Genomic DNA, 15,354 nt, shown 5'->3' with positions numbered 1-15,354 from the left:
CAGGAAGAGAGAAGGGTAGATACAGAAAAAGAATGGTAAGGGTGAAGGAAGAAGTAGGCAGCATTCCATCAAGTAAGTGATTGATGGCCATCACCTACCACACTGTGGAAATAATGTGTTAAAAGAGCTAAGTATGATGTTGAAACTAAGTTAGAAAGGAGTGAAATGGATGACTGGGATGGTGTGAAATAAGCAAGATCAAGTGTAAGTACACGTGGGTGGAGTAAAAAGGAAGTTGCTTTGTTGAATAGTGATGACTGGCAGAGGAAAGATTTATTGCAAATGTATGAACTGGAGGTGTATGTAAATAAAGTTTAGACTGAAGATAGTGAAAATGGTGCTGATTGTTGCATATACACCTTGTAATGACAGAAAAGAGAAAGGCCACATTTTGGTACCAAGTGGATAGCTAAAGGAGAGATGCCCAGGAGTGAAAGTTTTTATTGGAAGACCTAAATGGAAGAGATGATAAGAGTGACTGAATGGCATGTGTCAGGAAAGGTTATGCATCAGCAATTCTTATTTTAAACAAAAATAAGAACTAAATATTATATATGATACAGAAAGATGTGCTTGGAGAGAGAAAAATGCTGGGAGTGGTGATGACACAAAGACATAAGACAATCCAGTGGTTTATCTGACTATATGACTGTGATATGCAAGGTGAAACTGGGAAGAGCCTGGAGATGGGGTTAGAGAAGTATTCACAGTATGAAAGACAAAGTGAAAATGCTGAGACAAAGCAATGGCAAAAAAGAACAAAAAGTAGTTGAGGGATTAGTGTCAATGAATTGGGAGAAAATGAATCTGGGACATTTCTGAAGTGCATACTGGCAGTACTTGGTCAGGAATGTGTGTGGTGTTTCAAGTTAAGAGCAGTCACTAATAAGAAAAGTCCAGCAAGGTGGGCTGCAAAGGCTGAAAGTGCAGTAAAAAGAAAAAAAAAAAAGAAAAAAAAAAGTGAATAGCGTGGATGTAAGAAATTCTAATAAAACAGGGAAGGAGTATGGTGCATACTGAACGTAAAAAACATGAAGAAATTGATTAAAAAAAAAAAAAAAATGTAAATGAAGCCTTACAAGGAAATATGAACGCAAACTACTCTGAAAATGGCTGACTACTCTGAAATGGGATGCCAAAATTTCAGACTAAGGGAGAGGGGAAAAATGTGAGGGATGAGGGTCAAAGAATATGGTAATACCTAATGCGGAAAAAAAAAAAAAAAAAATGATAAACTGATGAATGGGACCGGTGAGAGCAAAGTGGTGGCAAATACAATTACAGTAGTTCTGGTGGTACTCGGAGAAAGAACATAATGCCTGAGATAGGTAGAGTTACTGGCAGAAGTGAAGAATGCTGTGTAGAGTTTCAAGAATGGGAAGGCATCAAGTGCTGATGTACTGTACATGGGAGAGCAGAGGTGGGCACTGCAAATGAAAATTCAATTCCGCAACACAAATCTGCAGACTAAAAAAATTGCCTTCTGCAACTGCAAATCTCCAAAATAATTGAAATTTGCAGTTCCACAAATGCAAAGATGCAAAAGCAAACCATTTTTATCCCTTTCAGTACTAGAGAATCAGTTTCACTTTATTCTGGATACCATTAAAAGATTATGTTAAGTATGGGATTATATTTTTCATAATCAGGGGGTTAAAAATCATCTCTAGTTACTCATCCACTACAAGTATATCTTTATTTATTCTGACTAACAATAGGCGACTATGAAGTTTGGAAATTGTCAAAAGTAATGAATGGGATATATGAAATTAAAGTTACAGTAATACTAAAATATGTATTTCAATTATTACTATTAGTATATTTGAATGTTTTTACTAAAAAACAAGGGTTAATCCTTCACTACTGTATATAAATGAATTAAATTATTACACTTCACTGCTCACACTTCACAAGCTGACACATCAGTCCACCTCTATTCCTCAGCTCTAACCTCCTCAGTCCTCACTCCTTAGTCATAGTCAAACTCCTCCAACAACTGAGAAAACTCCAACATACTCGTACAGTATATCTACCTATCTATACTGAAACCGCAGAGAGAGTGATGAGTTTCCGTGAATGTTGGTGCGCATCAGGGGTGAGTCCTGACTCCCTTGTTGTTTATCATGGTACTTGAAGCCCTCTCACATGACTTCAGAAATGGACTCCCTAGGGAGATGTATGCTAATGATTTGATGTTGGCTGCAGTGAATGAAAGGGAGGCGGAGGAAAGATTTAAGAAGTGGAGAGATGGTATGGGACATAGGGGCTTAAGAATAAATGCAGAGAAAACAAGTGATGGTATCTGCGGCTGGGGGCGGCACTGTCAAAGAAGAGGGAGAGTGGCCGTGTGCGATTTGCCGCAAGAGCGTGGGAAGTAATTCCATCTTGTGCAGTGTTTGTGATAAGTGGGTGCATAAGAGATGTAGTGGTATTAGAGGTAGACTGCGAGATAATACTGATTTCACGTGTGTGGTGCGCTGGGGAAAGCATGTGGATATTGCCAGGCATACAAGGATTGAACTTGCTGGTCTCTTGAGTGTGTGGAAGCGTTTTGTTATTTGGGAGACATGTTATGTGCTGGAGATGGAGCAGGAGCCAGCTCTGTGGCAAGAGTGAGGAGTGGTTGGAAGAAGTTCAGGAGGCTGTTGCTGCTCCTAATATTGAGTGGGCTCTCTCTCCGTGCTAAGGGATCTTTGTATGCGGCATGTGTTACAAGTGTAATGCTGGATAGTAGTGAGACCTGGACAGTAATAGAAGAGGATATTCGCAGGCTCAAACGTACAGAAATGACACTGATCCGGTGGATGTGCAGCACGTCCTTCAGTGTAAGGCCTGGGGGAACTAGATTTATGATGGAAGAGTTGAGAGGTAGGTTGGGACTGAAGTGTATTGGTGATGTGATGAGGAGAGGTAGACTGAGATGGTTTGGGCATGTGGAGAGGATGGGGATGATAACAGGGTGCAGAAAGTGAGAAGTATTAATGTTGGGGGTAGGGTAAAGAGAGGTAGACCGAAAAAGACCTGGAATGAGGTCACTGACTGTGACCTTAGGGTTAAGGGACTAAATAGGGAAGCTGCCAGAGATCATGCAGCATGGAGTGCAGCCATTAGGTGACCAAGGCTGATGCATGCAAGCATGTTGGAGCCTATGAAAACAAAGTGAAAACGACGATGGAGAAAGATGGTTGTCTGGTAAGAAAAATGGTAAAATTGTGTTCAGTTTCTTTTCAATTGTTTTTTGTTTAATCTGCTATGTATCTTCCCAATGATTTTTGCTGAGACTGAAATACTGGCACTGGCAATGCTATAAGTCTAACAATTTGAAATTTAGGCTAGTCATATTGTAGGTGGACTAGGAAGCTTCGTAGCATATCTCTGCACTTTTCATCATCTTATTGGCTTGTATGATAAACAAGTCTTTCTAGTATCGATGTAGTTTATATCAGTAACATACATTATGACACCTAAGAATCTAGAAAATACACTGATCTTGAATTAGGGTTAATATTTTTCTTTATTTATTGGGGGAAAAATTTCTTGCCCTCCTCCCAGAAAGCACATACAATACATCATTAAGATAATCTATTGAGGAACCCTCCTGTGTAAAGCAGATTACGACTTGCCATGACGATGTTAACTATATTATTTAATCACGAGTACGAATGTTACCCCCTCTTGGCTTATAACCAATTTCATTCCTTTCCTGACAGCTTGGTATGAAGTCAGTGAATATCAAAAAGATATGAATCTGATCTTTAGGCTTCTCTCTCTCTCTCTATTTCTTTTTGAAGGAATGTTCAAATTATGTTATAAAATGTAGGATAATGAAAAATGCTACTGTATACTGTACCAAAGGTGGATTTATTGTATATATATAATATTTATTGTACATATGGCAACAGTGCGGGATTGGCAGGCGGTGCCAGGGACTCACCAAGATGCCGCATGCTGGGATAGGCCACGAAGATATTCGCGGGCAGATCTGCATTTGCGGAAGTGCTTCCACAAGCACAAAACTGCAAATTTTAGTAGAAATTGTTGTAAATGCAAATTCGCAAACAAAATCACACTTTCGCAACTGCGGACTTTGCAGTTTATGGAAGTGACTGTGGAAATGCCCAGCTCTGATGCAGAGATGATAAAATGCTGTGGAATACACAGAATGAAATGTCTGATGAAAATATGCCAGAGATCCAAGATGAGTTGAGTTACAGAGTTACACCAGTGAAAAGGAAGGTCATGATTGTGTCCCTGAACAAAATTAAAGGTGAATTAAGTAATTGCAAAATCTGTCATGGGCTCAGTCTGCTGAGTGTTGTGGGAAAGATAAATCCTTGGAAGAATAATTAAGAAGACACGAAATACAGTAGATGCTTGATTTAACACACTAATTCAGCCAACCCTTATTAAATTTTCTTGAATTTTCTGCAAAATTGAGTTCCATAACCAAGGCTCCATATAAAGGAAATTTTTCCAGTATTTTGAGTTACTTTCCGCTAAATCCCTGAAGCCAATAGACGGGCCGAGTTCCTGACAATGCGCACCCAAACCTAGCAAACTATGCTAACTCTCAATGCTACATACAGCAGTCTGAACCCATAATTAATACCCACATTTATATGCATAACTGTGTACATGTTTACAGTGATACATACAGTACTTACTTAGTAATAAAATATGCACACATAAAGAATAAGGCAAGGATAGCAGTGTATCAAATACAGTACTGGAGAACAGTAAAGAGGTATAGTAAAATACAGTAAGGCTTACCTCCAAAAGTAGAAGTTCTGCACTTGCTGCAGAAATATGCCTGACACAGGTAGCCATACTGGCCCCCACAAACCTGTGTCAGGCCTGGGGGTGGTTTAGTCACTATCAGAATCACCCTCCATCAGCACTAGAGGCGGTACTGGGGTGATAGAGGGGCTGGGGAGCATCAGGGATGGTGTTGGTGATGGTGTAGGTGTCCTTAGCGCAGATGTTGCAAACAGAGAGACAACAGTTCAGTTGAGGGCAGGCTAGAGGTGGATGGCATGGAAATGTCCGATATGCAACTGTCCTTCTTTTCATTAGGTTGACATGGTAGTGGTGGCTTGAAGAAACTGTCGATCTTGGACTGCTTGGGGCATACATTTCCCTCTGGATCTTCCTAATTCTGGTCCTCATTCCCTCAGGTGAGGGTAAAACACTTGGAGATCCTCATGATTGATGCTGATGAGGAAATCCAGATGAATGTCAACACTATCACTGGCTGGGATAGTCTGACTCTGCCAGTAGACTCCTGCACTTCCTTCTAGGCCAGTGCCTCCTCAACAGTCACATCCACCACACTTCCTCTTCAGACTGGATATGGTAGCCAGAGTTACCAGCATCCATATTCATCCATTCATGGATGTCCTCCATGCCCACTTTAGCCTTGCCTGCTCAGTGAAAGGCCTCCCTGCACCTCTGCAGTGAAGCCCGCAAAATCTGCTGCCTACTCCTGTTGCTGCTGCATGTGCTCCCTCTGGCTAAATATTGCATTCCACCCCTGTGTGTCCTGGTGGCCACAAGATCCCATGCCTTCCTGATGTTCAGCATTGTGTCATGAATGTAATATTTCTTCCATGCCTGAACACTGTGCTGCCGTCTGGTGTCCTCTCCTTCCTCTGGCTCCATCTTTACCACTAAAATGTCGCCCAGCAACAGCCTCCTGTAATGCCGCTAGGAGGTGTTGATGATCCCCTGGTTCATAGCCTGCAGGATGGAAGTTGTATTGGCAGGAAGGAACATGGCCTTCATTTTCCCGTCATGGGTAGTCAGCATTTCCTCTGAGGGATGGACTGAGTACCCTGGTCCAGCAGCAACAAAGCCCTAACTTCACCTGGCCACAAATTGTGCTCCCTCATCTGGTACCCCTTGACTGTGGGCACAAAGCAGTCATAAAACATGATTTGGTTATCCTGCCTGTGAACCAAGCCTTGGTGTTGCTGTCATAGTCCACAGGCAAACTGTTCATGATGGGCCTCATTGCAGGTGGTTGCTTCACACTGCCTACCATCACTGGCCTCAGTTGGTGCGAAGCATCGAATCTGCACACAACAGCACAGACACTCATGATCTGCTCTGCTTGTGGTCTGGCACACTGGACTGGCTTTGGTGCCAGGCAAGGCTTTCCAAAAAAGCCCAGTTTCATCAGCATTATAAATCTGCCAATCCTGAAGGCCTGTCTCCTTTTTAATCTTCTTTAGTTCCTCAACGAAAGGCCGAGCACTTTCAATGTCAGCCTGCACTTCTCACCCACAATTTTTCTGTGTGTAATGTCATGTTGCCTACAAAATCTTGATATCCACCCATCACTGGCCACAAAGTTCTTGATTCTGAGTTTCTCAGCAAACCTCAGTGCAGCACTCCTTATCTCAGGCCCACGCACGGGCAAGCCCTGGGGTCTTTCTCGCTTGTACTAGCTGTACACCGCTTTGTCTAATTTTTCAAACTTTGTTATTTTCAGTGACCGTTATTCCAACATTTTAGATTTTTCACTAACACTAGCACCCACATCTGGTTGCAATTTCAACTTCTTGATTTCGTCCTAGTGTTTGTGTAGGTCATACACTTGGGTTTTGTTTACCCTATACTCCTTCATCACCGTCCCTGGGCTTACTCCACACTTCATCTTCTTGATTATTTCCAATTTCTTGGCTAGAGAGAGACTCACCTTTCCCTTCTTTTCCTGAATCTTAGGCATGGTTCATTAAAGCTTTGGTTCACTAAAACACACACACACACACACAAATAAGGCCACGATATGAAGGCAAAGCCACACACGTGCAGAGCTATTGCTATCAGTAGGGTGATCACGTGAATGCCGTATGGGCCACACAACTTCACCCACTTTCCACTGTTGCTACTACCCAGGTAGGTTGGCAGGGATGTGTGGCAACACCACATTGCCAGCCAGGGGAGCTGTCCACTACAGGCTTGATGACGCGCTTGATTTACATAACTTTTTCCGATGATTTTTGGAACCAAATTTCCTGTACGGACTTACTCTCAATTTTACGGAAATTTTCCCTTAAACTGGGGGGAAAAAGGGGGGAAAAATTCTTCTGTTATCTCGGGCTTCCGCTATGTTGGTGTTCGTTAAATTGAGCATCTTCTGAGTATCGGAATGCCTGATGAGTGATGAACACTTTGGTTTTAAGATGATAGATGTGTGGATAAGTATATGCAAAAGGACAGATAAAAGTGAAAGCTTATGAGGAGGTCTGTAGGGTATTTATGCATTTATTGATCTGGAAAAAGCAAATGGCAAGGAGAATGGAGTTACTTTAAGGAAGGCTTTAGCATATGTATGGTATGGATGTAAAACTATTGAGGACTGTCCAGAGTTCCTACGATGTTAGTAAAACATGTGTATGCACTAGTGGGTGTCAACAAATGGCTTAATATCTGTGGAGTTAGAAAGGCTGAGTGATGTCCCTGTGATTATTCACAACATGGCACCTTGATTAAGAATAAAACTCAAGCTGCAGAAAGAGGGGTAAGAATAGTAATTAATGGTGATGGATGGAAAACCTGTACCTCAAAACAGATTTATGTAGATAATACTGTGTTGCTTCTTAATAATGAACAAGATCTTTGCAGACTAGTGAAATATTGTGCAAATGTCAGCAACGAGCATTGTCTGAAAGTACTGTAAACAGAGATGAGAGAGTGATGATTATTGAGAAAGAAGGTGTCTCAGTGTTATGTGCTGGTAAATGATGAGAGACAAATTACTGAAGGAGTTGAAGCACCTCAGTGCAATACTGTGCCTCTAACACAAAATATAAATGCACGAAGAAAGTGGAGGGCAAAGTGGATCAGGGAAGAAAAGAGGTTGGTGATCTGAAGGCCTTGATACAAAAACGTCTCAGTATGGAGACTGGAAACACTTGGGCATTCAGGGCACCTCCATAACTAGGAAACTGTCTAACTTTCAAGGCAAAAGCTGATTTTTCAAGGCAGATCCTTCTCATGGTGTACTGGTACCTTTAAAGGATTACTGTGGATAAAACTGTTCAAATTCTCACATTATAAAGTATTCTCCTTAATGTGTGTGGGCACAATGATTTGCCAGTAACTGTTTCTGGTTTGTTCTGATCCATATTCAATGCTCACAATCAGGTTTATGTGAATACAAATTTGAACATGATATCATAAGCATATAAATTACTTACATAATAATTTTGCATATTTATACCAGTACTCATCAGTTTGTGTTTTATGGTTACTTAAAAATTACCAGGAAATAAAGGCAACTTTAAGCATTTCAGAGCATGCTCCTTATGTCCCCCCAGTGAAATGCCTGCCCCATAAACTTAAGTGCAAGACAGCTGCACAAAGGTGTATTAGTGCCCACACTAACATATGGGTGTGAGACTTGGGAAACTATATCATTGTGAAGTCATGTGTGAGTAATGGCTATGATACTGATGAGGAATGTGTGTGGAGTCACAGGGTGGATGGGATAAAAAATTATGTCACTAAGATGTGGAGATAATATGGCAACACTGTGTGTGCTTAGGTCATTTATATGATATGGGCAATTGGAGAGAATGAAGGTGGAAGGAGATGTGGCAGGTCAAGAAGGTGAATGAATATAGTCAATGAAGGTGTAATAGAAAGAACAACGAAAGTTGAGGAGGCTGGAGAGTTGACTGGGGACTGATATATATATATATATATATTTTTTCCAGCCTTCTCCCAAGGCCCAGTAGTCTTCCTACATACCAATACACTTCTACTTGCCACCACTTTGCCACTAACACCAACTGTCCATACTGAATACATGCCAGGGCTATCTTATACAGGATTGGTGTATTGGTATTAGTGGTGGTATTTTTACGACATGTCGGAGGGTCTTCTGGTAGATCAGTAAAGTCTGATTCTATGAAATGCAAGTCCTTAAACTGTTCCCTGCCCCAGCAGGGATCTGAACCTGCGTCCAGTAGGATTGCAGGCCACCTCTCTACCAACTGAACCACCACCTCCCCCAAATGGCTGGATGTGGTATGTATATTGTCTAGACAAGCAGTTGGCTAAAGTTTGACATCCCTTTTTTAAAGTGACTGTGTGACAGGTGTATGTGATGCACACCTAAAAAGAGAGGGGAAAAAATATTGATGACTGGGCCTGTGATCTGGACCCTGGATTCTGAGGGTCTGAATGACGTGTGGCCATACACATCACTGGGCAAACTGTTGACAGTGCTGCCAAAACCGTGACGGATAGGCCTTGAAAACTGCGACACATGCTTCAAAATTAGCTCAAATGCATTACCCATAAAAATCTGTCTTTTGATCCCTAACTGATCATGGAGGTACATCTGAATATATCTATAGGATCTCCAGATCCCTTTAGGCCTAAGTATACCTGTGAATCTTTGAATGTATAAAGTTAAAAATTTGAAGACTGGTAGTACCATACAAACAATAAATGTGAAATGATTCATGCTTATACCAATGTTATAAAAATGGAATAGTTAATCTTCATTCCACAGAAACTTCAATACTGCCAATATATTCCAACATTTTCCATATTTTACTTAAGTGTTATCAGATATTTTCTAACCGATATACCCTTTGCAAGTACTGTACAAATAAGATATACGATAAGAAACCGTATTTTTAAAATATATAATTATCAAAATGAATTAAGTACAGGTGTCGCTATTTTATTTTTCAAAAGTTGTCCCACAAGATGCCAACATAATTTCAGATCACGGGATACTCGTCTGGGTAGCGGTGTTGGCAATGCTGACTGCTGATGGTTCTCCCACTCCTACTTCACGCTATCATTTAATGGGAAAGCGTGTCAAGATGCTGTTTAATGGTGGGGGTGCATGTTGTGAAAGTACTGTGACTGTAACGAGTGGCAGTACAGTGTGGTCGTGTGCTGACGAAGACTATTAACAGTACCTGGGGTTACTTCATAATTTTACAGAGGTACTGCTCTCACTGTCAGGGGCCCATTCAAAGATCAACAAATTGTTGAATCTCTAGGTATTGCCAACAGCCATAAAGGAATGTAGCAAGGCAAACATCTGGTCAAACTATGATGCAAATTGACCAAAAAACATTTAAGGAAAATTAAGAAGCTATAACTTATGCACACTGGTGCCTGAGGAAAAAGTCTGCTTCAAGAAAAATGAAAGGTTATCGATGCTGAATGTGCTAAGATATACAAATTACTGTAGTAATCAACAAACTCATTGTCAATCTAACAGTTGTAATTGTCGTGATGATGAATAAAAAGCAAAAAATTCCTCATCAGTATAATGAAAGCGAGTGCAGGAGGAAGTTTCGGGGTCTTCTTTCAAGCATGGAGAGATGACTGATGGATACAAGGATGTGTGTTATTGCATAATAATAATAATAATAATAAATAACAGTAGTAACAATAATAATAATAACTATCTATCTATCTATCTATTGCCAGACACCATAATCCCATAAGGGGTGGCCACTTGACTTTGAGTTATTGGTTTTACGGGGAGGGACACTAACCCTCCTCCAACCCACTTGCTGACACGTAGGGAGCACGTATGGGTTGGTTATATGGTTACCACCCAGCGTTGTAAATTGTTTCTTGGCTTACAGGAAACCATTTGGCTTGTCACTCAATGTAAAGCCACCTGTAAAGGAAAGAAGAGCAATAAGAAGTGACAGGAAAGATAGGAGATATAGGAAGACAGGAGGGCAGGCACAGAAAAAGAATGATAAAGGCTCTATAATAATAATAATAATAATTGGTTACCAATTTACTTAGTGTGTAGCCACAATAATGATGCTTCGCCATAGCTATTTATGGTACTGATTGTCTTTGTAGTTATGCAAATGCTGATTTTGTAACCCAAGGTACCTTCTTGTGTAATATCAACAAGTGTCAGAAATTTATTTATTCAAGTCGGTGTCCTCACTCAGGGCACCAAAAAATGTGTCAGAAAATTCTTATACATTCCTTTGTCTGACGTGTGTTAATCTAAGACAACCAAATTCACATAAGTCTCTTAGGAGGATTAGGTGTAACTGATACTCCAACTCACCTAGTTATTATTTTCCTATCTCCCATCTCCTAGCTAATTCCCCATAGAATTGGCCAATTCGCAAAGGTTACATAACTACAAGGAGTCGGACAACAGCTGGCGACGAGCCTGACATTTAGGTCGGTTGCCTGGGCTGCAATGCGTCCTCGAGGAGCGTATTTACAGCGTGCTAACTCAATGAGTTCTAGAAGTAGAGTCATAACATGGCGAGCTTCTTCTCCCCTCATAGGATTTGAAGAGGTGCCAACTATTTATTAATTACAATGCTAAATACGTTAGATTACATCATGATATATACAGGACAAATCTAAGTAATTAATTAGTTTTAATTAAACTACAGCCAAACCAAATATTCCCTTTATCTCTGTTAATATGTTAAACCTACATCTGCTTTTTATGTGAGGCTTTTCATCCTCAGGACCTGTTATCTACCGCACAGACGCAGTTTAGACCAATGGAACTTTCCAAAGCAATTACATGTATTTATAATATACTTGTCCACAAGGGTTAAATGCAGTAGCATTTAATTTATTAATAATATGAATTATTAAAGAGAATGCAATCTCTGGGTTATAAAAACCACTTGAACAGTTATTAACGATTTCCAGGTTTTCCTCTGCTTCTACCCAGGGACGATTATTTTAAAAAGTAAGGAGTGCAACCACTCTGGGGGAAAATACTTCCCACAGCAAGATCTGAAGACAATGGTGTAGATGAAATAAATGAAGCATGGGGACATTTTATATTTGTCTCAACAATGGGCTAATTGTATGCTTAACTGTAACCATATTCCTTTCAGATAATGAGAGGGACCACAGATATATTTCTGTACATTTACAATTTTACAGCTTTTATGGTTTTCTCTAAAATGTTACGAATACCCTGAGCAGATCTGAGAAGGAGTGTTCACAAACTCTCAAGATTTGCCAATCTTCACCTGATAACTTGAAAAATAAAAAAGCTGTAAACTAAACTACCGTACTGTTTTGCATGTGTTTCCTTTAACACTTTGTTCATAATTACTGTACAATTTTATTACATATCTACCCAATAAAATGAGGAAAAGAAGCTTCACTATGATAAAGTTGAAGGGAATCACTAAACTAACAAAGCTAACCATCAAAACTTTGGGCCAAATATTCTTCGTAGCTTAAAACCGATTACTTACATTCCCCGCCATTTCTTTTATTGTAGTTTTAATCAAATAACACTTTCAGACATATATGTCTATATATACTACTAACATGACGTTATTTGGTTGCAAAATATTTATGAATCAGATGAAGATTGTATACACGTCCGCACAAAGTTTTGCTGTTATCTTCCTGGAAACATTGGTACTCAGGATTTCGGTTGGTGGCTTCGTCTTTGCATGATTTCGGATTCATTAATTGCGCCTTTTTTATAACACATCGTCGGTACATTCTCTTCAGCATTTGGCAAATGAAACACTATTCTCTTTGATAACTGAATGACAAGTACTTCAAATTAAAGATGCAGCAAGACTTACAGACCACTTATTATATGCACCCTAGTAACTGTTCTGCAGTACAGTACAGTAATTTCACTTAGCAAATCGTATATAAAAAACTGGTATAATAACCAATTATTACAATATCTTTGTACTCTTCATTACTAAATGTCATGGAAGGGATTTTAGAAAATATATGGCTGTGAGAATGGGAAGTAGTTGATCGAGTTCCTAATTAACTTACCCGGCAATCACTGGCAACTCCTAAGTTTGTAAACACACCCATTCAGTACATTCCACTTGGCTAAATGGCAAAATATTCAGATAAAATTCTCAGCAAACATTTTTACCAGACAACTGTCAACCAAATAGCTCTATCTCAATAAGTTTCTGAGATATTTCAATTTCAAATATGCAATTTTTGTACCCAAAATGAATATGACCTTCAAAAATAGGTCAAGGTTATTTATATTTTGCACAAGTACAGTATTTGGGTTACCCTAGGGTACTTTCCTCTTTATCATCGTCAAGGTCTAAAAAAAAAAAAAGTGCAAAGAATAACAATAATGCTTACCAAAACAATAACTCTGCCATATATGGTCTATCTATCTATCTACAGTATAGCCCGATGCCCTAATCCTGCAAAGGGTGGCCGCAGACAAAACGCTTCCAAGTCGCTCTGTCACCCACCATTTGACTACCCTCCCCCCAACTCACCCCCTCCCTCCCTCATATACCTCTCAACTCCATCCCTCCACCTCATCCTCGGTCTACCCCTCCCTCTCCCTCTCTCCACCTCACCTACTGTATATACACCCTCTTAGTCAGTCTTTCATTCTCCATTCTCTCCACATGTCCAATCTACCTCAGTGTATTTCTCCTAATCTTCTCAACCACATCCACATCCACCCCACAACATTCCTTCACTTCATTTGTCAACCTGTCCCTCCACGTCACTACACATGCTCCTCTCAAGTAAATTATTTCCACTGCTCTCACTCTTGACTTATTCCCCACTTGCAAGGTCCGCGCCTCGCTTCCATACGTCAGGGTAGGGATCACAATACAGTGACTTCTTGACTTCCAAACTCACCTCTCTATTTCTCATCACTGCTTTCAGTGAACCAACAACCTTCCTTCCCTGCTGTACTCTTTCACGCACTTCATCCCCCAAAGTTCCATCCTTACTCATCACACTACCCAAGTACTTGAATGCACTCACACTCTCCATATCCTCACCATACAACCTCACTGTACATTCTGTGACTTCATTCCTCTCAAACACCATAACTTTACTCTTGTTTACATTAACTTTCAGCTTCCTCCTCCTACACACTGTCCCAAATTCATTCACCAAACCTTGCAACTCCCATTCATCTTCACTCAACAATGTATCACCAGCAAACAGCAACACCACAATCTTCCAAATCTCACCCTCATTCATTACAGCCACCCCCACATCCACTGCCCTACCTTGCACCTTCTTTACAACCCCATCCATGTATATTAACAGCCATGGAGACATCACACAACCCTGTTTCAGTCCCACATTGATATCAATGATCTCACTCAGCTCACCATCCACTCGCACCGTAGCCCTAGCTCCTTTGTACATACTCTTCACAGCACTCAACAATTTCCCCTCCACTCCATATATTCTTAATACCTTCCACATACCTTGCCTATCTATTCTGTCATAAGCTTTCTCCAAATCCATGAAGGCAGAATACACTTTCTTTCCCTTCTCTAGATACTTCACTAAACATCTTAGAACAAATATCTGATCTACACACCCTTTTCCCCTCCTGAATCCCCCTTGTTCTTCTCCAACTACATATATGGTTCATCCATCCATCCAATGCCAGACACTATAGTGATGCTTAATAATAATAATAATAATAATACATCAATGGCAGTGAATACTGTGAATGTGGTGGTACAAATGATACACGTGAAAAAAAAAAAATCTATGAAAAATTAATGTTGTGAATGACGAGAATGTCGATGTTTCTCTCTCTTACATCCTGTGTCCTTGAGGCGGTGGATGGCGGAGGTAACGATACGGACACAACCAAGGAACCCACTGCCCGCCTTCTTGTGGATCTTGCGCCGATTCCAGACACTGATGGTGATCCCATCCCCCTTACCAACGTACCTGGAAAAAAAAAAAAAAAATGGTTAAACAAGGAACCAATGAAAAACGGAAACAAAAGACATATAGACGGTATTAGTAGAGACACAAACAGCGCACACACTAGTTTTGCGCCTAACAGACGAGTTTCCGGTCAAAATTTTCTTGAAGATACTTGTATGGGTAAAAAACAAGCAGAAAATAACTGTCAACCATCATTTCCAAAAAAATGTGCAGACACATGAAAAAATAATGAATAAACGAGTTGAAAAATCACGTGACTCCGAAACGGCCTCTGATTGGTCATGACCTCCCTACTCACACTGAGGCTGCATAGTCTGCTTTGTTTACGTTTAGCCAGCGTACAATGTGCTTATTTATGACCTCTGAGAAAGCCCAGTGACAAGAGAAGTAATTGCTAATGTTTCGTTCCAATGTGTAAGTGCACTGACAAAAGCACAGTAGGGAAATTATTCCTCTGTATACCAGCCAATAAGAATAAACGAAAGCAGTGGTGGCTGGCTGCTCGTTGGAAGTTCCCAGCGCTGGGCGGCTGGAATGCAGTCCTTACTGTTGTGAAAATATTATATTCTTCATATAGGTTCATACACACCTGATTATCTGAAATTTGGTTAAAAAAACAAAAAAAACTATGCTTAATTTAACTGTTCATAGAATATTGGG

At 40.3% G+C, this 15,354-nt stretch overlaps 1 protein-coding gene across 2 annotated transcripts in view; it reads right to left on the bottom strand.

Moving 5' to 3' along the window:
* The window catches only part of Smurf (SMAD specific E3 ubiquitin protein ligase), a 416,911-nt gene that overhangs the window by 146,216 nt on the left and 255,341 nt on the right, over positions 1–15,354 (bottom strand). For both annotated transcript variants that reach the window (XM_080267279.1, XM_080267280.1), the window contains exon 4: positions 14,561–14,694. In XM_080267279.1, coding sequence (XP_080123405.1) covers positions 14,561–14,694 — 134 coding nt within the window. The remainder of the gene's footprint in view (positions 1–14,560; positions 14,695–15,354) is intronic.

This window comes from Coenobita brevimanus, chromosome 23 (assembly GCF_032717465.1).
Source record: "Coenobita brevimanus isolate Jiangsu-jjx chromosome 23, ASM3271746v2, whole genome shotgun sequence".
NCBI classification, from domain to species: Eukaryota; Metazoa; Arthropoda; class Malacostraca; order Decapoda; family Coenobitidae; genus Coenobita; species Coenobita brevimanus.
The sequence above is the reverse complement of the archived record's forward strand: the minus strand, read 5'-3'. Positions and strand labels throughout refer to the sequence as shown.